The sequence below is a fragment of the Geotrypetes seraphini genome, chromosome 2, assembly GCF_902459505.1.
Source record: "Geotrypetes seraphini chromosome 2, aGeoSer1.1, whole genome shotgun sequence".
Taxonomy (NCBI): Eukaryota; Metazoa; Chordata; class Amphibia; order Gymnophiona; family Dermophiidae; genus Geotrypetes; species Geotrypetes seraphini.
The window spans coordinates 64,503,909-64,525,443 of NC_047085.1; the positions used below are offsets into that span (position 1 = coordinate 64,503,909).

General features: G+C 45.8%; 1 protein-coding gene across 8 annotated transcripts in view; it reads left to right on the forward strand.

The window, feature by feature from the left end:
• UBR5 (ubiquitin protein ligase E3 component n-recognin 5) overlaps positions 1–21,535 on the forward strand; it is a 1,080,924-nt gene that overhangs the window by 519,690 nt on the left and 539,699 nt on the right. For all 8 annotated transcript variants that reach the window (XM_033933084.1, XM_033933089.1, XM_033933086.1 and 5 more), the window contains 2 exons: positions 8,692–8,846; positions 15,093–15,290. In XM_033933084.1, the coding sequence (XP_033788975.1) occupies positions 8,692–8,846; positions 15,093–15,290 (353 nt within the window). The remainder of the gene's footprint in view (positions 1–8,691; positions 8,847–15,092; positions 15,291–21,535) is intronic.

Below are 21,535 nucleotides of genomic sequence, written 5' to 3' on the forward strand. Positions count from 1 at the left end.
TCTTTCGGTCTTGTCTTTCTTAGAGAATGACACGGGGAAAAAATCTGTCCCCGTCCCGGCCCACCATCCTCCGCACCGCCCCGTCACCGCCACCGCCATCCCTTTCACCGCCCCGTCACCGCCACTGCCATCCCATTCACCGCCCCGTCACCGTCCCCGTTGCATCCATATAAGCCTTAGTACTGTAATATTTAGCTTATTCCTTTCTTATAAATCAAAGTTCCTGCTGCTGAACTAGAGAAAGAGATGTTCAGCTGGCAAGGCTTTGTTTATAAATTTTTATCAACACAACTAATATACTACTTTATCCTAAAGCAAAAAATAAATAAATAGAATTTTTTTTCTACCTTTGTTGTCTGGTTTCTGCTTTCCACATCTTCTCATTCAATTCCTTCCATCCACTGTGTGTCTTCTCTCTGCGTCTTCCATTTGCTGTTACTGTGCCTCTCCCTTCACCCCCCCCAATTGGTCTAGCACCCATCTTCTTCCCTCCGCTCCCCCATAGTCTGGCATCTGTCTTCTTCCCATTCTGTCTTCCACATTTCCCTTCAAGGTCTGTTCCTCTCCACCCTCCTTCAATGTCTGTCCTATTCCTTTCCACCACCACCCTTCCCTCCCTCCTTTACCATCTGTTCCTTTCTACCACCCTTCAGCTCCTCTCGCATGGCCTATCTATCTACCTTCCTCCCTCTTATTTTCATGGCACGTAACAATGTAATTTGTGCAAGCCACTGGAGCCTGTGAGCTCGGTCCCTGTCCCATCCCCACAAACCATCTCGCTTCTGTGCTCCTATTTTCCCCATTTCTAATATCTCCCCTATGTATCTGCCATTGCCCCCCCCTGTGTCTATATACCATCCCCATGGCATGTCCCCTTTATGTCTCTGTCCCTATGCCCCATGCACATAATTTCCCCTCTTTCTGTTACCTTCCTGTGTCCAGATTTCCCCTATCTTCCTCTTCCATACCAGTGTGTCTCTTCTTTTCAATCCCATCTAGATTTTTCCCTCTTTCTTCCTTCCCCCCTGCTTCTAGCATCTGGCTCACCTGCTTGTCCTTCCCTTTCTTTCCTGCTGTGGGTTTTTCTTTCCATCTTCATCCCCTTGGCCCAGAATCCTTTTCCCTTTCACTCCCTCCTTCCAGTTTGAGCCGGGAACACGGGCGATCGCACGGTCCTCGCAGCCCCCACCCGCCTGCCCAATCGATCCTAGTGTTTAGCCAGCTCTCTCCCTTCTCCTCACCTTAGTTTGCAGGCTTTCTTTTTCGGCGACCTGCACGCTTTCCCAAAGAGCCACGCACGCGCGGCTGCTCAGTGTTCAATCTTCTGCTCAGCTGCAACTTCCTGTTTCCGGTTGCGTCAGAGCAGAAGATTGAAACTGAGCAACAGCGGGTGCGCGGCTCTTTGATAGCGTGTGAGTCGCCGAAAAAGAAAACCTACAAACTAAGGTGAGGAGAAGGGAGAGAGCTGGCTAATCACTAGGACCGATTGGGCAGGCGGGTGTGGGCTGCGGGGACCGCGCGATCCTTCATGCCTCGCTGCAGGGACAAGACCATTCACCGCTCCACGGGGCGGTGAATGGCCTTGTCCCCGTCGCCGCAGCGACTGCTAGTTTTCGTTCCCCGTTTTGGCGGGTTACCCACGGCTAAACCCGGTGGCCGCGGGTAAACCGCCACCGTGTCATTCTCTAGTCTTTCTCTCTCCATACACCCTTTCTGTCTTACTGTCCCCCTTTCTTTCTTTCTTTCTCCATGCCCCCTTTTCTTTCTTTCTGTCTCCCTGCCTGCCCCCTTTCTTTCTTTGTCTTTCTTTCTCCCTGCCCTCCCCCAAGCCCCTGCCATCGGGGAACAGGTCCCCAAGCCACTGCCACCGAGTTCTGAGCTCTCCTTGTTTTCCGAAACGGTAAACAGAACGCAGAAGCGCCAGGCTGATCCCAGCCAGGCACCGATTGGATGGGCTCTGCGATTGACTTGGGTTGCCTTTGCAAAGAATAATTAAAGAAAGTACATTGGGAAGGGTTGCTGGGAAGTATTATATTTTCCAGATAAATATTCCTAGTGGTCCTGAATTATAGGGTCTTGTATCTGAAGTAGCAAGTTACTTACAGAAAACTGTCTAGTCATGTTTTCAACTCTGCCTCCTTCCCAGGGAGCTTCTCCTGCCCTCTCTCTTTGTTTTCTGCAAGCAAGTTGCTCAGAAGTGTGTTTGATCTGCTCTGTGATTTTATTATTTTCAGGTATTTTCTCAGTGTTCTTTGGAGGCTCAGTGCCCAGATATTCCCACTTGGTGGGACCTCTGCCTGCGAAAAGACGCAGACTTTCATGGCGGAAGTCTGTTGCCCGCAGAATCGGTCTTCAGGGACTCCTAGTTAGCCAGCCTGCTTTGATATTTTGTGAGCTCAAGGGCCGTCCCCTGCATAGCTGGAGCTTGAGTGCAGGCTGTTTGGCTCCTTCCAAGCTCAGACGGGACTAACAGTAGGCCAGCTGTGTGGTACACCCCCTTTTCAATCCAACCTCAGTCCAACTAGCAGCCAGAAGGCCAGGTTTGTCCAGTAAATCTGTGAGGCAGATTTCTTCTTCCTTGATTCCAGCTGAAATTCCAGCTGAAACAGGCAGGCACCACATGGTAAGTAAGAAGCCTATGTGGAAAATCAGGGAGATCCCTAAAAGTTGAATTTGGGGGTTTCTGACACCAGAGCCTAATGTCCCCCACCTTTAAAACCCCTTTTCTTGTGAATTTTTTCCTTCAGGAAGGTTTCCTTAGGTCATTTTTGGCACAATTTTTCTGGCAGTAGCCATCTTAGATTTTAAACTTTCTTTTTATCTTTTGCCTCCATCTGCCTCAAAACCCTTCAGTTTTGCTCAAAATCAACTGGGATGGATGCCTTAGGTCTTCTTAACCCTATATCATGCCAGGTTTGCGCTGGATGGCCTGCTGATGAGCGTCCATATCCTGCATTCAATGGATCTTGCGGGGAAGGGGGGAGCCTTGGGCTAAGGCTCCTCTTAAGTCCTCCAGGGCTGGGGATCTGCAGGAAGCGTGTTCCCAGGGGAGGAGACCAGTCCCAGGACACTCCCAAATCTGTATTGCCCAAGCACAATTGCATGGGGGCTGCAAAGCCCATGAGGACCGGCCGGATTTTGTGAGCCTTGATCAGGATAATTGCACATATGCGTACTTATAGCTATTCTAGGGTTGTAAAATGAAAATGACAAAAAAAATAATGATGCAAAATATTTTAATAAAATCCAAAATCTTATTTTTTATTAGATATCGATATTAGATCATAAGATTACTCAATTAATTGATTAGCAAATCAATTGAGTATCATTTGCATCAGAGAATTATTACAGAAGCCAAAAGCTGGCCTTGCTCATAAAAAATTCCAACGTTTTACCAGTTACACGTCCATATATATCCTAAATGACGACATTCCTTCGTTACAATCCATCTGCAGTCTAATTGGTTCACATTATTTATTCCCATATAAGGCTAGCTTCATATAGGCGTGTCACAAATTACATTCTTATATCTAAAAAAGTTACATTCTCACATTAAGCTTACATATTTTATAAAAAGAAGAAATACATAGACCAATATTATAATATACAAAACTCCTCAGATTCTACATCCCTTCCTGTAAATATCAGTGTCTTTTCCTGAGATCTTTGTCTCACAAAGACTGCACAAAGAAAAGATGAAAAAGAGCAGGTACCCCTCCCATCAAGGTTCTACGTAAAAAAAGTTGCTCAAGGTCAGAGGTCAAACACCATCTGTTGCCTTATCAGGATCTCTTTAGGATTTCAGATATATGAAAATCAAAATAACATATATTCCTAATCCAATCTACATTGGTTGTTAACATATTACCTATAGCTACCTAAGAAAATTTCTATTATGTAATTTTTCCTAACTTTCTGACACTTAATTTTGGATCAATTCATACCATGATACACATGTGGTTTAGATTTGTCCTTAGCAAGCTCAAGTCATGGCAAACCTAGGGCCCCCTGGTATCTGGATACCAGGTCAAAAGCCAACTCCTGTCTGCCTACATTTCCCTGAGGATTGGCCTAGTTCAGGCTGGTCACTCTAACACAAAGAAGCTCTATAAGAAACTTAAGCTTCCCATCTGGAGTACATTTGATATGGTAGTCATCAATCACAAAATGTCTTAGCCTGCCTCCCTATATCCGTCAAGCACATGACATATATCAAATCCATATGGTAACTTAAAATCCCTGTTTTTAAACTTTTTGTATTTTTGATCATTTTATTCCAGTTTATCCAATTTTCATTTATTAATTTATAGCAACTAATCCACATTCTCACTTGCTCTTGGATTAGGCCTTATCTATCAACAGTTTTTCTTTTCTTTCTAGCTAGTAAATCCTGGTGCAATGTGAGAAAGTGTAATAGCTGAATTTTTTTATTTCATGTTTGCTCACTGTACCTGTCCAGGTAAACTAAGCTGGCCCTACTCAGAACTACTTAAGGCATAGGACAAGGTCCTTAGCCTTATGTAGAAAACTTATTTGAACTGCTGTGGCACAGGGTTTTCCCCCTCAGTAGGCACCCCCACCAGACGAGGATGCAGACTTGGACCATGAGGTTGTCTGTCACTGACTGGGAGGATGACAAGTCCAATTCCATGCCACTTTTATCCCAGAATGAAGTCTCTCTGGCAGATTCTACTACCTTGCAGGGGGTCAGCAGTCGAGAATTGGTAACGACCCTAGATCAGGGGAAGGCCCCATGGTACGCTGGTTGTTCAAGGCCTCTGTACTTTTGAATATTGGTTCCACCTTGCTGCAAGGGTTAAACCTGGAAGTTCCTCCAGCTGCATCTTCTCAATGCTCAGTTTTGTGGCTCCGACTGTATTTTATCCCTCACATCTGAATGCAGCTGGTCACTGAACACTGGAAGTCACTAGAGCAGTGTCCCGCAAACTTTCTTGAGCAGCGGCACACTAAATGTAGTGGCTGTGGCTCAAGGCATCCGGAAATGCGCGGACATTGCCATGATGACATCAGGCTGCCACTTGGTCCTCGGTTCATACCTTTACCTCTCACTATTGTCTGGATACTTTTTCCGGATGAATGGCCATTTTGGCCAGTCTTTTTTTGCAAAATCTGTTCTCCTAAATTGCCAACTCTCCCACCGCCCCATGCTGGTTAGCTTGGAGGTCTCCCACATGTAGAGAATATGCTGCCTGCTGTCCCTGGATAACACTTGTTACGGTAAGTAACTGTGCTTTTTTGTATGATCTGTATTTGATATACTTCTTGTGAACTAGAGGGATCCCTTCGACTAGCTAATACTGTGGCCAAGCTGTTTCCCATGATGCCACATTTCCAGTAGCTGTTTTTCTGTTGAAAGTGAATTTCCTGGTGGCATAGGTCACTAAGCAAACCTCCCTGCCTAGTAAAGGATGGGTGATGTTAAAGGATACTCAGGACCATAAAGTGGACTTGCTCTTCAAGCAGTAATTTGAAGCTTTGGCTCTAGGGATTAAGGTGGCAAACACATCTTTCTTTGTGGCACATGCATGTCATACTCACCTGTCTCGGGCCTCAGACCTGATAGATGGGGAATTTCCCAAATACTCCTCTCTGTGGTGAATTATATTGCAGATGCTCTATATCAGTGGTTCTCAATCCTGTCCTGGAGGACCACCAGGCCAATCGGGTTTTCAGGCTAGCCTTAATGAATATGCATGAAAGAGATTTTCTTATAAAGGAAGTGACAGGCTTGCAAATCTGCTCTATGCATATTCATTAGGGCTAGCCTGAAAACCCGATTGGCCTGGTGGTTCTCCAGGGTTGAGAACCACTGCTGTATATGATCTTATCAGAGTTAAGTGCAAGGTCTGAGCCTATGCTATCTCCGCCCAATGGATTCTCTGGATCAGACAGTGGACAAGAGATGATTGCTGTAAAGCTACACTAAGAAGGCGTTTCTTTCAGGGGCAGATGCTCTTTGGCAAGGGCCTGGATCAGTAGTCTCAAACTCAAACCTTTGCAGGGCCACATTTTGGATAAGTAGGTACTTGGAGGGCCTCATAAAAAATAGTTAATGTCTTATTAAAGAAATGACAATTTTGCTTGAGGTAAAACTCAATAGTTTATAAATCTTTACTTTTGGCTAAGACTTAATAATATTGTAATTTACAGCTAAAGCGACATATGATCAAGAAACTGTTTTATTTTACTTTTGTGATTATGATAAATATACCGAGGGCCTCAAAATAGTACCTGGCGGGCCGCTTGTGGCCCCCTGGGCCACGAGTTTGAGACCACTGGCCTAGATGATCTGATAGCCTTACCGGACAGCAGACCCCAGACGGCCTGGAGTTTGGGATGGAGCAATTTTCAAAGCTTACAAAGATATCATACGTATTCAAGCTGAAATTTCGGCCAGAACTCCTTCAGAGATATCCGACATGGAGAGGTAGATCTGGGGATCGTCAGCATAGAGGTAATATTGAAGACCATGAGAGCAGATCAATGTACCAAGAGAGCAGGTATATAGGGAAAAGAGGAGAGGGCCCAGGACAGAGCCTTGGGGTACGCCAATAGACAACAGGATGGCAGCGGAGGAGGATCCACCATAACATAAGCTGAAAGTATGACGAGAGAGATAGGAAGAAAACTAAGAGAGAGCAGAATCCTGGAATCCTAGTGAGGACAACGTGTCAAGAAGGAGGCAGTGGTCAATAGTGTTGAAGGCATCAGACAGATCAAGAAGAATGAGGACAGAGTAGAGTCCATTGGATTTGGCCAGGAAAGTTTCCATAGCATGGGCGAAAGCCCAATTGAAGTGTGTCGAGTATTATGAGAAGAAAGGAAGTCAAGGCAAATGCAGTGAACAGCACTTTCGAGTAGTTTGGATAGGAAGGGGAGGAGGGAAATAGGGCAGTAGTTGGAGTGGGACTTAGGGTCTAACGAGGGCTTTTTAAGGCGGGGCGTAACTACAACATGTTTGAAGACATCAGGAACTGTAGCAGTGGAGAATGAAAGGTTGAGGATGTGACAGATGGGAGGGATTAAAGCGGGAGCGATGGATCAGAATAGGCAGGTAGGAATTGGATCAGAGGAACAGGTGGTGGTTTTGGAGGAGGAGAGAAGGTGAGCAGTTTCCTCTTCCGTAACTTCAGAAAAGGAAGAAGGGGTTGTAAGGGTTGTTGAAGGGAAGTCGACAGAGTGGACAGTCGGAAGGGGCAGCTGGGGAGGCAACATATTCCAACTCCCGTAGCAATTTAACAAAGAAATCACTAATATTAAGATGCTGACAGCAGTCCAGCAGCAAGACGGGGGCTATCCAGTCTTTTGCACCAAGTGTCACAGTTGATGAGAGGTCATGACGTGTATGCTCGGTGTAACAGGTTCGATTGCTTGAGGCTAGAGTATCAGATTTGGAGAACCTGAGAGAGATACATAGAGGAGACCTACATGGACGTTGTAGAAAAGGCACAGCTCCAGACTGGCAGCCTGTATGCTGCCTTGGAGGAGGGAGGTCTTTTTTAATGAAGAGCATTGTCCTGGTGAAGTAAGAGATAATTCTGTAACCAGGACCTGCTTACTAGGATATGCAATATCTACTTGCATCAAGGATATGTCTCCAGGGGTTTCTGCCCAGGAGGTAAAGGTTAGGAGTTGAGATTCCCATTTATTTAATGATCAATAATATCTAATCTAATTTGAATTTCTGGATCACACTTATCCAATATAGGTTCAAGGTGATTTACAAGTTAAGAGGCCCAAAGGTAGTATGGGCAGTGTTAGTTACATCTCTTCTTTAAGTGAAGTTAATTCCTTGTGAGTAGATTGGCAAAAGGAGGGAATGGTTTACATTTGCACTGAAGATGGTAATTACAGATTCACAAATGGGGCAAGGGGGGTGTAGCAGTAAAAACATATATGGGTGAAGGAATGTTGACGATATTTGGCTAGACCAGGGATCTCAAAGTCCCTCCTTGAGGGCCGCAATCCAGTCGGGTTTTCAGGATTTCCCCATTGAATATTCATTGAAAGCAGTGCATGCAAATAGATCTCATGCATATTCATTGGGGAAATCCTGAAACCCGACTGGATTGCAGCCCTCAAGGAGGGACTTTGAGACCCCTGGGCTAGACAAACAGGTGAAGTTACTGAGAAATAATGAATTTGTCAAAGAAATATGTGTTCAGCTTTTTCTTGAAGTATATGTAGTTTGACTCAATCCTTATGGATGTGGGGAGGCTGTTCCAGGTTCTCGTGGCTGTGTAAGTGAACAAAGTATTTGAATATGCATTTATATTTCACTCCTGGATGAAGAGGTGATCAGTTGATGTGTGCTGTTGATTCTGGAAGATGTGAAAGAGGAGCCAGATATTGCTCATTTTCTTTTCTGTATTGTTTGGATGCTCACCTCCCTTTTTGACAAACAATTTTCAAGCCTCTGATGTCTCCCACATTTTTTTTTTTTGAATTGTAAATTGCTGAATTGGTGGATCTAGGTTTTTTTTTCATCTTTTATGTTCCTCAGCTGAATTGTTCGATAGGGGCCTCTGTCATTCATTTTGATGTTACAAGTATAAAAATGTATAAACATATATCAACAATGTCAGTAAATAAATATTGCTGTATATCTAACACCATTTTGTAGATACAGTTTATAACTTTTTCTACTATTTTTCTTTGGTATTGATAAAGGTGTTCATGCTGTTCTCAAGACTGGCAGCTGGGTTCGGTACTGCATATTTGACCTTGCCACTGGAAAAGCTGAACAGGAAAACAATTTTCCAACCAGCAGCATCGCTTTTCTAGGTCAGAATGAGCACCATGTTGCAATTTTTACAGCTGGACAGGTATGTGTTAGAATATTTTCCATGTTTGTCATATTGAAATAACCTCTATACTTAAGACTTCAAACAATATTTTTACTTAAGTGGTTTGAGCAATGAATATTTCTTTTGTTTGATCTTAATTTATTAAGAGAGAAAGAAGGAAAAGGTATACACTGAATGAATATTATGGCTACGTTTGTTTGATTGGTTTTCTAGAAAAAATACAGAATACAAAATGCACAAATATCTCACAGGGGGTGTAATTATATGATTAATATTTTATTTTAATGGGGTATCCTCAATGTGAGGTCTCGAGCTGAAGAGCAATACTGCTCTAACGCTCCAAATTTTGGCACCAATTACAGCAGCGGAAAATTTGTTAACCACTGTAGGCCGCACACCATCATTGGGTACCCCTTATGTGCTATATTATTTACAGCTGGTGTACTATAAAAGCTCCATTTGGGTTTTTCACTTTCCAAGCTTTGGTCCTGGTCCATTCTCCTGTGTCTTTTATATTTCGTCCATGGATCCTGGGACAGGTTTCAGAACAATGTGATCCCGTACAGTGTTTTCCGATCTGCTACAGCTGTGTCTTCACTTTATCACCTGAATCCTGCTCTTTGGCAAGTCTGAACAGCCTGAGGTAGATTCTGCCGTGTTGCAGGTTTCCAGCGCGCAGCCCTCCCTAGGGATGGGGAGTGAATATTCATGTCTGTCAGGATGCAGGAGGCTGTTCTGATACAAAATATTATTTTCTAGCATCCTCAGGTAGTCGATTGGCAGTGGACACTTCATTTTTGGCACCTGCCTGTTATTCCGACCTGTGCAATGCGTCCTCTGTGGTAGTGCATGCCTGTTCTCTGGTTGGTGTGGCTGCGGTGCTGGGCGTCCTTTATGATCTCTTTCGAGTCTTAGTACATGTTCTGCTAGTGCATAGTCTGAGCGCTGGTCTCTTCGGTCCTGTCTTTGGATGCAGATGCAGCCTCGAGGTTCTCCTTGAGCAGCTGTCCTTTCAGGGGCCGGATTCTTGTTGGTATAGGTCAGGATAACCTCTTCTCAGGTGGATGCTTGCTACCCTAAGTTGCTCCCTGTAATCCAGTTTCGCTGACGTTTGGGAGGGGATCATGGATTTCTTCGTTCCTCTCGTTGGTGTCGACAGTGATATTCAGGTTTCCTCCTAGAGACATTCATAGGGCTACGCCTCCGTTACCACGGTTCCAATTCCAGGCATCCTCAGGTTCCTATGCAGTGGCTACACCACACACGCACACATACAAGCCCTCCCCCCCAAAAAAAAAAAACCCACCAATCAAACAACAAAGAAAAACTTAAAAGAAAAAGTACCAATGTAGACTGGTGTTTCAAGTTTTCTTCAATGCCATGGCAATGAAATATGTACATCGTCAGGGAGTTCTAGTGCCCTCTCTCTCTCTACCCCCCTCACTCTCTCTCACTTCTCTCTCTCTTGGGCAAGGTAGATTGGTGGCATTCCATTGGGAGGAACACATTTTGGCAGCCCATGGGGCCAGAGTCGCCAGTGTTCCAGCAGTCTTCCTCTGCTGACATTTCCTGGTTTCAGGAGCCTGGTTCCTCTCAGAAGAGCCTTTTCGTCTGCTCTTACAAGAGCTGGGGATTGCCCTGGATGATCTTGTTGGCTTCTGCAGAGATCTCGAGGACGGGCGCCTTTTTGGTCAACAAACAGCATAGAAGCTAGGGTCAGAGGTATTGGCTTAGCCCTGGTTGGCTCACAAGTTCCTTTATGATGTTTCTCCCATGGCCTCTGATTGGTCAGGTCATCTTCCGAACAAGCGACACATTCTGGCTTGGTGTCTTTATTTGGTCTGGTTTGGTCTCGCCGCCTGCAGTATGCGGTTCTTCTGTGTCTTTAGTGGGATATGAGGCTCCGGATCCCTTTTTATTAATATCTTCTCAGTCAGGGACTGGTGTCCTTGGAAAACTCATGGCATTTTGGTCTTACGGCATGGCTCTTGAGCACTCAGCTTTAGTGGTGAGCAGTTATTTGGAGGTTGTTGTTGTGACTTTTTTGTGCTCGAAGTACCCTCTATATCGTCTACATATATGTAAGATTTGATGTTCAGCTTTGATAGTGCTTGGCCTAGAGAGGACATGTAAATGTTAAAAAGGGTGTGGGGGGTGCCTTGTGGGATTCTACAGGGGTTGACCCATGATTGTGAGTAGGATTTGTCACTAATGACTTTGTAGGATCTGTTTTTCAGGAAGCTCTCGAACTAGCTTAGAACTTTGCCTGTTATTCCTATAGCATCCAGACAGTTAAATAGAATTTTGTGGTCCACTAAGTCAAAGGCACTGCTCAGGTCAAATTGGAGTATTGGTGCTTGGTTCCCTGCACTAAGAATGTGAGAGATGTGATCCATGATGGCTAGTGCGGTTTCAGTGCTGTGGTGTTTGCGGAATCCTGATTTGTATTCGTGTAGTGTAGAAAATTTATCCAGATAGATTATTAGGGCAGTGTTGATCAGTTCTTGGTGAAGAAGGGAATGTTGGCTACTTGTCTGCAGTTGGAAGTTGAAGATATAGGGTCCTTGTGGTTCTTTATGATGGGAGTGATTAGGATGTGGCTGAGATCAGTTGGGAATTCGCCGTTGGTCATCCGTTGTGAGATCCAGTCATAGAGCAGTGCTTTGGGTGGGCAGCTGTTGAGGCGGCAGTAGGAAATGGCATTTTTGTTGTGGAGTTGGAGGAATTGGAACCAATTGGATTTTTTGAAGTGATCCGAGTACATGTCAGCTGGGATGGAGTCTGAGTGGGGGTTAGTGGTGGGGAAGGAGGGGGAGTTTTGGAAGGGTGCACTTAGCATGAGGATTTTTTTCTTGAAGTGAGATGCAAAGGACTTAGCAGTTGGTAGTTGGGTGGAGGGGGGATCTTTTATGGTGAACTTCGAGCATCGTGTTAATTAGTTTGAAGAGTTCCTTATTGTTAGCTGTGGGGGAACCTATTTTGGTCGAAGAATAGGCGCGTCGTTTTTCTTTTGAAATTCTTTTATATTCGTGTATCTTGGATCTCCAGTTTGCTTTGTCTTTCTCATTTTTTGTTTTGGTCTATATTCTATCTAGTTGGCGTGCCTTTTGTTTTAATGTTGTTAGTTCCATGTCATACCATCCGACTATTATGTGTCGTCTTTTTTTGCCTTTCTTTAGCGGTGCGATTTTAGCAAGGATCATATTACTGGAGTAGTTCCAGTATTCGGTGAAGTCCCTATTAGTGTCGGGGGTTGGGTAGTAATGTGAAGTAGGACCAAAATTCAGTGGGGTTGAGGGAAGGTCTGAAAGTTGTGGTCAGGGCATTCTTTCTGTGGTTGACGGTTGGGTTAAGATTCGTGTTGCTCCAGAGTATTTGGAAGTTGGCGAGAAGGTGGTCTGACTAGATTGTGTCAGTCCAGGTTTCTTTTGTAAAGGAGATGGGGGAGGGGGTGGGTCTTTGGAGGAGAAGGAGATTAAGTCTAGGTGGTAGCCTTTCTGATGGGTGGTGGTAGGGGGGAATCCTAGGGAGGTTAGGAGGGAGAGTACTTCCTTAACTGATGGAGAGTCTTGGCACTCTAGGTGGAGGTTTATGTTGCCTAGTAGAAGATTATATTTATCCTTTGAGGTGTTTAAGAGGAGGAATTCAGAGATGTCTTAGCTGGCTTTGTTCCATTTGTTAGGCGGAATGTAGAACAGTGGTGGTCAGTTGATTCATGAGATCATGATTCTAGAGGGTGCAGGTGATGATTTCAAGGTCTATAATGGATTTGGAGTCAATAATCGGGAAGTTGAAGTGATCTTTTAGGATGATGGCGATACCACCCCCTCTTTTAGAGCTATGGGAGAGGGGGATGATTTTGTAGCCATTGGGTAGGATGTCATTGATGTCGTTGTCTGATATGAACTGCCTCTCTTCAATACCGTCTCAGGAATCCTCCACCATACATACTGGTTAATCAATTTTCATTTCAGATATATATGATTCTAATGGACCTCAGAAGCACCCTCCTCTATCCGTTATGACAATTTTTGTTCACGGGGAGTATTGAGAGTATAAATCCTCACCGGTCCAATTTTTAATATCTTATTATGCAACAACTTCTAAAACTTTAATCTTTAAATGTATATGTACTTATCTTTTATGATACAGCGGCAGGACCCGACATGTTTCGCTTCCGCTTCGTCAGGGATCCATACTATAATAGATAATCTCATGTCAGTACAATCCTATCGATATCCTACTGTGAATTAAAGCAGGGGAGACATCAAGCGTGTGGAAAATGGCAATGGTGTAGTAACACCATAGAGGGGGCGAGGTGGGAGGTGCCAGGCAAACACGTTACCATTGAATCTAGATCCATTACGGATTGTAACAGCAGGGGGGTGATCTATGTGATCGTATGCCCCTGCGATCTAATGTATATAGGGAGGACAAATAGACCAGTGAAGATTCGTTTGAATGAGCACAAATCACGAATAAAGAACAAAAAGAGAGAGGCTCCGATGGTTCAGCATATGTTGCAGTTGAACCATTCTGTACTGGATTTAAAATGGAGAGTCATTGATGATATTAGTGTAGGGAGGGTGGGTGGCAACATCGAGGCAGCTTTAAATGTTAAAGAGCAGCGTTGGATCCACCGACTTAACACGGTGGTACCCGCGGGTTTAAATATGGAAATCGAGTGATCTACTTTGTTTTGACATGCTCTGGTTAGTTGTAGTGTGTTCCCCTTTAATGTTATAGTGTGAGAGTGATTGGATGCGTATTGGAGCACACAGGGGGGCAGGTCTCTGGTTACAAGTTTTTTAAATAGCAACATGAAAGACGCCGCCACCATCTTGCAATTTAACTTTTGAGCGGGGTGGTTGCTAAGCGGCTTAGGGTGAGTAAATAAGAAGAAGAATATAATATTTTAATTCACAGTAGGATATCGATAGGATTGTACTGACATGAGATTATCTATTTATAGTATGGATCCCTGACGAAGCGGAAGCGAAACATGTCGGGTCCTGCCACTGTATCATAAAAGATAAGTACATATACATTTAAAGATTAAAGTTTTAGAAGTTGGTGCATAATAAGATATTAAAAATTGGACCGGTGAGGATTTATACTCTCAATATTCCCCGTGAACAAAAATTGTCATAACGGATGGAGGAGGGTGCTTCTGAGGTCCATTAGAATCATATATATCTGAAATGAAAATTGATTAACCAGTATGTATGGTGGAGGATTCCTGAGACGGTATTGAAGAGAGGCAGTTGGTTTTTTCAGTCTCAAGATAAAATAATCAGCCTATTAATAGTGGTTGTCTGATATGAGCCATGTCTCGGTTAGGAATACTAGGTCTAGCTTGAAGGTGGTTAGCCAGTCTTTCACAAGTTGGGCTTTGTTTCTAATGGAGTGAATGTTAAGGTAGGCACTGGAAAAAGTGCGGGAGTTTAGGGGTGGAGTGGGATTAGTGAGGGTGATGTTCTGAAGTTCTCGTTGTTTTCTGGGATGGGATTTAATATGGTGGCAGTTATGAAGTACTTGGATTTGGGAAGGGCCTGGTCATGTTAGGTCAGAGTGGGTGAGGAGTGAGAGGTGGTCATAGACAACATTGTCTGTTGGCTGGGTAAGTGGTGGGAGGGATAGCTTCAAAGGAGGCAACCTTATGGGACCAGAGTCTGAGGCAGATGAGATATAAGATAGCGTAGGGGAGGAGGATATTTTTTGTGGGTTTCATGATTACTTTGGAGAGAAGATTGTAAACAGGGGGGGGGGGAGGGAGGAGAATTGAGGGTGGTTAAACAGTACTTACAAAATTAGGAACTATAACTTAAAGTTAGGTTGTTAAACAGTAAGACAGTACTTGTGGTGACAGAGGTGTGATCAATCAGAACTACCAAGGATGGAAGCAATGGCCATAGATTGAATAGTCTTCAATGGCTTAAAGTAACAATAGTGGTTCAGTTAGCCAGCAGTGTCTTAATGACTAAGAATAAACAGCAGACAGAGCTTATATAGTACACAAGGCAAAGGGTTATCCTTTCTGCAGTATGCTCAGATCTGATAAATTGGGCCATCATGGCTAGAAACCCTGCCTAAGATCAGTGTTTACTGAATCTCAAGCATCTCTTTACCTACAGTATCAAGTTGTTAAAAGAATTGTTCAGAAAAACTGCTTGAATTTTAAACATGTTCTCTTTGTCTTAGTTCTTTATTTCTTTGATTTGAAGTTTCCTATTAGAATTTTACAATTCTATTTTTTTTACACAGGAATCGCCTATCATTCTGAGAGATGGAAATGGCACTATTTACCCCATGGCAAAAGACTGCATGGGGGGGATTAGAGATCCAGATTGGCTTGATCTTCCTCCGATCAGTAGTCTTGGAATGGGAGTTCATTCTTTAACCAATCTCCCTGCTAATTCAACCATCAAAAAGAAAGCTGCTATTATAATCATGGCTGTAGAGGTATATTCTTATTTCAATTTAGATAATAAAATTTAGAAAGTAAAAACTTAATGATTCCCTTAAATAGAATTTTGTCAGTAAATTTGTTTTAAGCTCTGTGATAAATAAACCATTTAGGTGACTCACTTCTAGTACAACAAACAGTTTTCCATACAGAGAATATAGGTTTTTCATTTACACCTTGTCTTTCTAGAATAAATGGATAATTCAACGCAGCATATATTTTTCACCGTGTAAAATACATAATACAATATGAACTATACCTTGTAAATGCAGATATAGTTTCCTAGCTCTAAGGTCTTCTGCTAACCTAGCCAGCATTGACTGAGATGCTATACTGGCAGTATTCATTGCTCCTGAGGAAGGTCTTTCCAATTATTATGTAGTGAAACACTGTATTATCCCAGGACAAGCAGGCAGCATATTCTCACATGTGGGTGACGTCATCCACGGAGCCCCGACGCGGACAGCTTTTCAAGCAAACTTGATTGAAGATTTCAAGTTTGCTGGTGCTGTACCACGCATGTGTGTGCCTTCCTGATCCACTAGAGGGCGCATCCCCTCCTCATGGTCTACAGTTCTTAGTTTTCCGCGGAGCCAGAAAGCCCTGTCTCTCTTCTCTGCGTTCTTCTAAATGCCTTTCTAGCACCGCGGCTTCTTTATTTTGTTAGGGAGTCGCTGTGCGTTTGTTGATTGATCGTGTATTTCTTTGTTTCAAAAAAAAAAAAAAAATGATTTTTTATTGTGTTTCTGCTGGTTCCACCGGCAGGCCCTTCTTGGGCCTCAGCCATGCTGCTAGGCCTCATTTGGCTGCAGCTGTATTTTTTTTTTTTCCTCTTCCCTGGCCTCTCTCTGGGCTCACCTCATGTGAGCAGAATGGCCGGGACCCTTTTTCCTTCGTTGGAATCGGACTGAGTAGCTTCGATCCCCGGTAAGTTTTCTTTCTTTCTTTCTGTTCTTCTAGGTGCGTTACCTCGGTAACGCCGCCGGCTGAGTCTCAGGCATTCCAGGCATCGAGTGCAGTCGTGCCCGCCTCTACGAGACCTTCAAAGCATGCCTCCTTTCATGGGAATACTCATCTCGAGGTTGCCCTTTATGGAGCGCACTGCTGCACCTTTATTACCAGTTTCATTGGTACGGTGCCGACTTCTGACGGACTTCGGTGTGCCTCGACGTCAACTGGAGCTCCGTGCCTCGACATCGGCTGAGGCTTCGTGTCTCGACGTCGGCTGAGGCTTCGTGCCTCGACGTCGCCTGGGGCTTCGTGCCTCGACGTCGCCTGGGGCTTCGTGCCTCGACGTCGCCTGGGGCTTCGTGCCTCGACGTCGGCTGAGTGCCTCGACGTCGGCTGAGTGCCTCGACGTCGGCTGTGTGCCTCGACTGAGATTTGGTGCCTCGACGTCGGCTGAGGCTTGGTGCCTGGACGTCGGCTGGGGCTTGGTGCCTCGACGTAGAATGTGGCTTGGTGCCTCGACTTTCTGCCTCGACGTCGACTGGGGCTTGGTGTCTTGATGTCGCCTGCGGCTTGGTGTCTCGATGTCGCCTGCGGCTTGGTGTCTCGACGTCGACGGATGCTTTGTGCCTTCGCCATCGGCTGCGGCCGTGTGCTTCGCGTCACTTGACGCTTGTGCTTCGACATCGTCTGAGGCTTGGGCCTCGACTTCGACTGAGGCTGGGGGCCTCATTGTCGGCTCGAGCTCTGTGCCTCGTCGTTGACCGAGGCTTCGTGCCTCGCCGTCGACTGGAGCTTTGTGACTTAACGTCGCTTGGGGCTTTGTGCCCTTTGGTTGGCTGTGGCCTTGTGTCTCGAAGTCGACTGTGGCTTGGTGCTGCAATGTCGCTGGGGGCTTTATACCTCGGCATCGACGGGGGCTTAGTGCCTCGACGTCATCTGGAGCTCTGTGCCTCGGCGTCTCCGGCTCCTGTTCGAGAGGGTTCCCCGCTTTCTCTTCGGTTCATTCTGGGCAGCCGTGACGGAATCTTGTAGTACGGAGTTTGGTTTCCTGGAGGAGACTTTCTCCCTGCTCCGGCTCTATTGCTCCCGCCATGCGTCATCTCGCTTGGTGCAGAGTGTGGCTGGGGATCCGAACCTCCAGGATCGTCTCGCCACTTTTACTTGCGTGAGTACTGCGCTTCTTGAGGCTTCTCTTGCGGCCTCTAACCGCCTCTCAGCATGCGACCGGTCCTTCGCCTTTCGGGACACCTTCAGCTGAATCCCTTCTGCCTTGGTGGTTTGGACTCCTTCTCCGGAGGGGCCCTCCGGATACCTTTCTTGTGTTATCTCGGCCTCCTTTGCAGCAGCCGCAATAGCTGCAGCTGCGCCGGGTTATGGTCCAGCCGCTGGCTTCGGCGAATCCTGGCCGTCTTTTTGACTATTCTCGCATAGCCTCCGGGCTGCTCTCCTTCTGGGGATTCCCCTCCTCCCTTCGGGAGGGGTGTCTCCGTGTCTACGCATCGGGAGTATAGCCTCGCTTCTGTCGGTTGGGCATTCCCATCCTCCCATCTGCGTCTGGTCCTGGCCCTTTGTGCCCTGCACTAGTTTCTAGTCCGGGAGTGGTTCAGACTCTGTCCGCCCCAGTCTCGGGAGTCCATCGGGGTGGACCTGGACCCAGTTTGTCTGCGCTCCTTCTTGTCTTGGCCTCAGGGGGAGGCCCTTGTTTGTTTATGCCGGAAGGTGACCCCTCTGTCCTCGGTCCGTCTCCGGTCTTTCCTGCCTCTGCCTCGGCAGGCCGCCTGTCTGCGCCTGAGTCAGTTGGTGTCTCAGCGGTCTTCGGCCTCGGCCGAGCTGATGCTGATCCTTTTGGGATCATGGGTCTCCACGGTTCATGTCCCGATGTTCGCCTGGTTTCATCTTCGTGTTCCCCGCTGGACCCGAGCATCTCAGTGATGGCAGGATCGGCTCCCTCCTCGTTGGTGGGCCACCTCTTCGTATCCCCGCATCAGAAGGTTCTGCCGATGGACTCCTCGGCATAGGCTTAGGGGTGCATTTCGACGGCCTTAAGACTCAGGGTCTTTGGTCGGGTGCGGGCCGTCGCAGCCGTATCAATCTGCTGGAGCTCCGGGCCATTTACAATGCCGTGGTGGATTTTCGTTATTGCAAGATTGCGGGGTCCTGGTGCGTCCCGACATCCCAGTGGCGATGTATTCTGTGACCAAGCCAGGATGTACAGGTTCCCTGTTACTTTGCAGGGAAGCCCTTCGTCATTGGCAGGGGGCGTTACACCACTGCTTCTTTCTTCGGGCGGTGTATTTCCGGGGCGTGCAGCATTGTCTGGTGGACTCGTTGAGTCGCCCTTTTCGGCCGCATGAATGGTGGCTCCATTCTCAGACTCTGCGGCATGTGGTTGTTCGGTGGGGAACCCAACAGGTAGTTCTGTTCGCTTCGCCCCTCGCTCACTGGTTGCCTCGATATTGCTCGAGGATATTCTCCCGGGTTCGCATCGAGGTGGATGCTTTCCTTCTCGATGGAATGGGCAGGTTCCTCTATGCGTTCCCTCCCTTTACTCTGATTCTCAGGTCTTTGATACACCTCCTGTCGGTCTGCGCCGCCATGATCTTGATGGCTCCTCTGTGGCCCTGGCAGCCATGGTTCTCCCTGCTCCTCCAGCGTGTCAGGGAGACTCAGCTTCTACCTATGTTCCCGTCTCTGCTGTCTCAGTGTTGCGGTTTTGTTGCATTCCAATCTGCAGTCTCTACACTTATCAGCTTGGTTCCTCGCAACGTGCCTCCCTCCTTCTGTTTCTCTCAGTCGGTGGGGGTGTTCTCGAGGCCTCTCGAAAGATCTCCACTCGGCAATGCTTTTCCCAGATATGGTCCTGATTTGCTGCGTGGTGTGCTGAGCACCGCATGGATTCGCTCTCTGCCTCCTTGCCTTCAGTGCTGGATTATCTGTTGCACTTGTCTCGGTCTGGTCTCAAATCTACATCTATTCGAGTCCACCTCTGTGCATTTGCTGCCTTTCATCGGCCGCTGAATGGGACGCTGCTCTCCATCCTTTCGACGGTTTCCCGCTTTATGAGGGATCTCTTCATTGTACATCCTCCGCTGAAAGCCCCTCCGGTGGTTTGGGATCTTTGTGTGTTCCTGGCTCAATTGGTGATACCTCCATTTGATTCCATTGATGAAGCTCTTTTGAATTACTTCACCTGGCAGGTGGTATTCCTGGTTGCTCTCACGTCTGCTCGCAGAGTCAGTGAGCTGCAAGCTCTGGTTGCGGACCCGTCTTTTCCTGTATTTCATCATGACACGGTGGTCCTGCGTACTCAACCCCAGTTCTTGTCCAGGATGGTTTCGAACTTTCCTTTCAATCTTTCCATTGTTCTTCCGGTCTTTTTTCCGAAGCCCCACTCGCCTCCTGGCGAGGTGGCACTTCACACACTTGACTGTAAGAGGGCGTTGGCTTTTTGTCTTCAACGCACTCAGTCTCCTTGGACGGTTCCTCAATTCTTTTTGTCCTTTGACCCTAATTGGTTGGGACGCCCAGTTTCCAAGCGCACCTTGTCCAACTGGTTAGCTGCTTGTATTTCCTTTTGCTACGCTCAGGCTGGTCTCGCGCTGCATGGTCGAGTCACGGGACAAAGTCCAATGATGGCGGCTTCTGTAGCTTTCCTCAGGTCGATGCCTATCGAGGAGATTTGCAAGGCTGCCACTTGGTCTTCGGTTCATACTTTCACCTCCCACTACTGCCTGGATACTCTGTCCAGGAGCGACGGCCGGTTTGGCCAGTCGGTTTTGCGTAATCTGTTTTCTTGAATTGCCAACTTCCCTCCGTCCCTTTTTGGTTAGCTTGGAGGTCACCCACATGTGAGAATATGCTGCCTGCTTGTCCTGGGATAAAGCCCAGTTACTTACCGTAACAGGTGTTATCCAGGGACAGCAGGCAGATATTCTCACAACCCGCCCGTCTCCCCGAGGTTGGCTTCTTTGCTAGCTATCTGAACTGAAGACCATGAGGAGGGGATGCGCCCTCTAGTGGATCAGGAAGGCACACACATGCGTGGTACAGCACCAGCAAACTTGAAATCTTCAATCAAGTTTGCTTGAAAAGCTGTCCGCGTCGGGGCTCCGTGGATGACGTCACCCACATGTGAGAATATCTGCCTGCTTTCCCTGGATAACACCTGTTACGGTAAGTAACTGTGCTATATCTGCATTTGGGGCCCATAATTACAGAAATCTAGAAGGAGTCTTGGTGCATGGCCTGTGGTCAGGACTTTTTGCTCCAGTTATTAATTCAGAGGGGATATAAAATAGAGAGAAAAATGTTCAAGGTAGTTACAAATAAAGGGTCTGGGTTCCAGATCCCAGCTTTCTTATTGAGATGGTATCCCAGTGTTCAGGAGGAAACTGTTTTGAATTTAAAATATACACTATGTATGGTTTTTTTTAATATATATATATTTTTTAAATTAGAACTCAAGAATCAAATAAAGTATTTCAGAGTGATTTTGTAGCAACAATGCAAAGAACTACAAAACTCAATTTTCACCCAGAATCTCCCCCTACTTATATAGCATCCTGTACTTAATATCAAAAAGAGCTCAAAATGCATATTTAATTGAAAAATAATAATAATAATTTATTTATAATCTGCCATACTTTAACAGTTCAGAGCAGTTTACAACAAAGAGAATCTGCCAAGTGCAGATGAAAAACAAATGGAATTATATAACTTGCATAATTGGGTTTCTTTAGCCAAAAAAGTCACATGAAAGAGATTTCACAGGTTTCCTTAAACATTTAGTAAGGGAAAGAATTCACAAATAGAGATTTCTCAAACAAATTTATCATACAAATAGGATTTCACAGTTATCTTAAACTTTTGATAAGACAATGAATTCATAGATAGGGCACTTAAGGTTTTGCTCCAGATCCTAGCCTGTTAAGCTAAAGTTTTGCCCAGGAATCTTTTTACAATACATTCTTTTAGTATAGGAAAAGAGAATAGAGAAATTCTCCGCATAGATCGAAGGTCATTTGACTGCCTGCTTGTAAATGTGTGAGAGAGAATTTTGTGAATACATTTAGCTGGTTACCGTAATTATGATATATTGATTAGCCTTTGGTGAGAGTTGTAAATCCCTGTTGGATTAAATAGGCTCTTGAGTTATAAATCACCTTGAACCTACCGCATATCCTCAAATATAAGTTGATCTGAATATAGGTCGAGACCCCCATTTTCCCCCTCAAAAAGAAGGAAAAATGATTGACTCGAACATAAGCAATGCCTCCGCTGGGTCAGACCT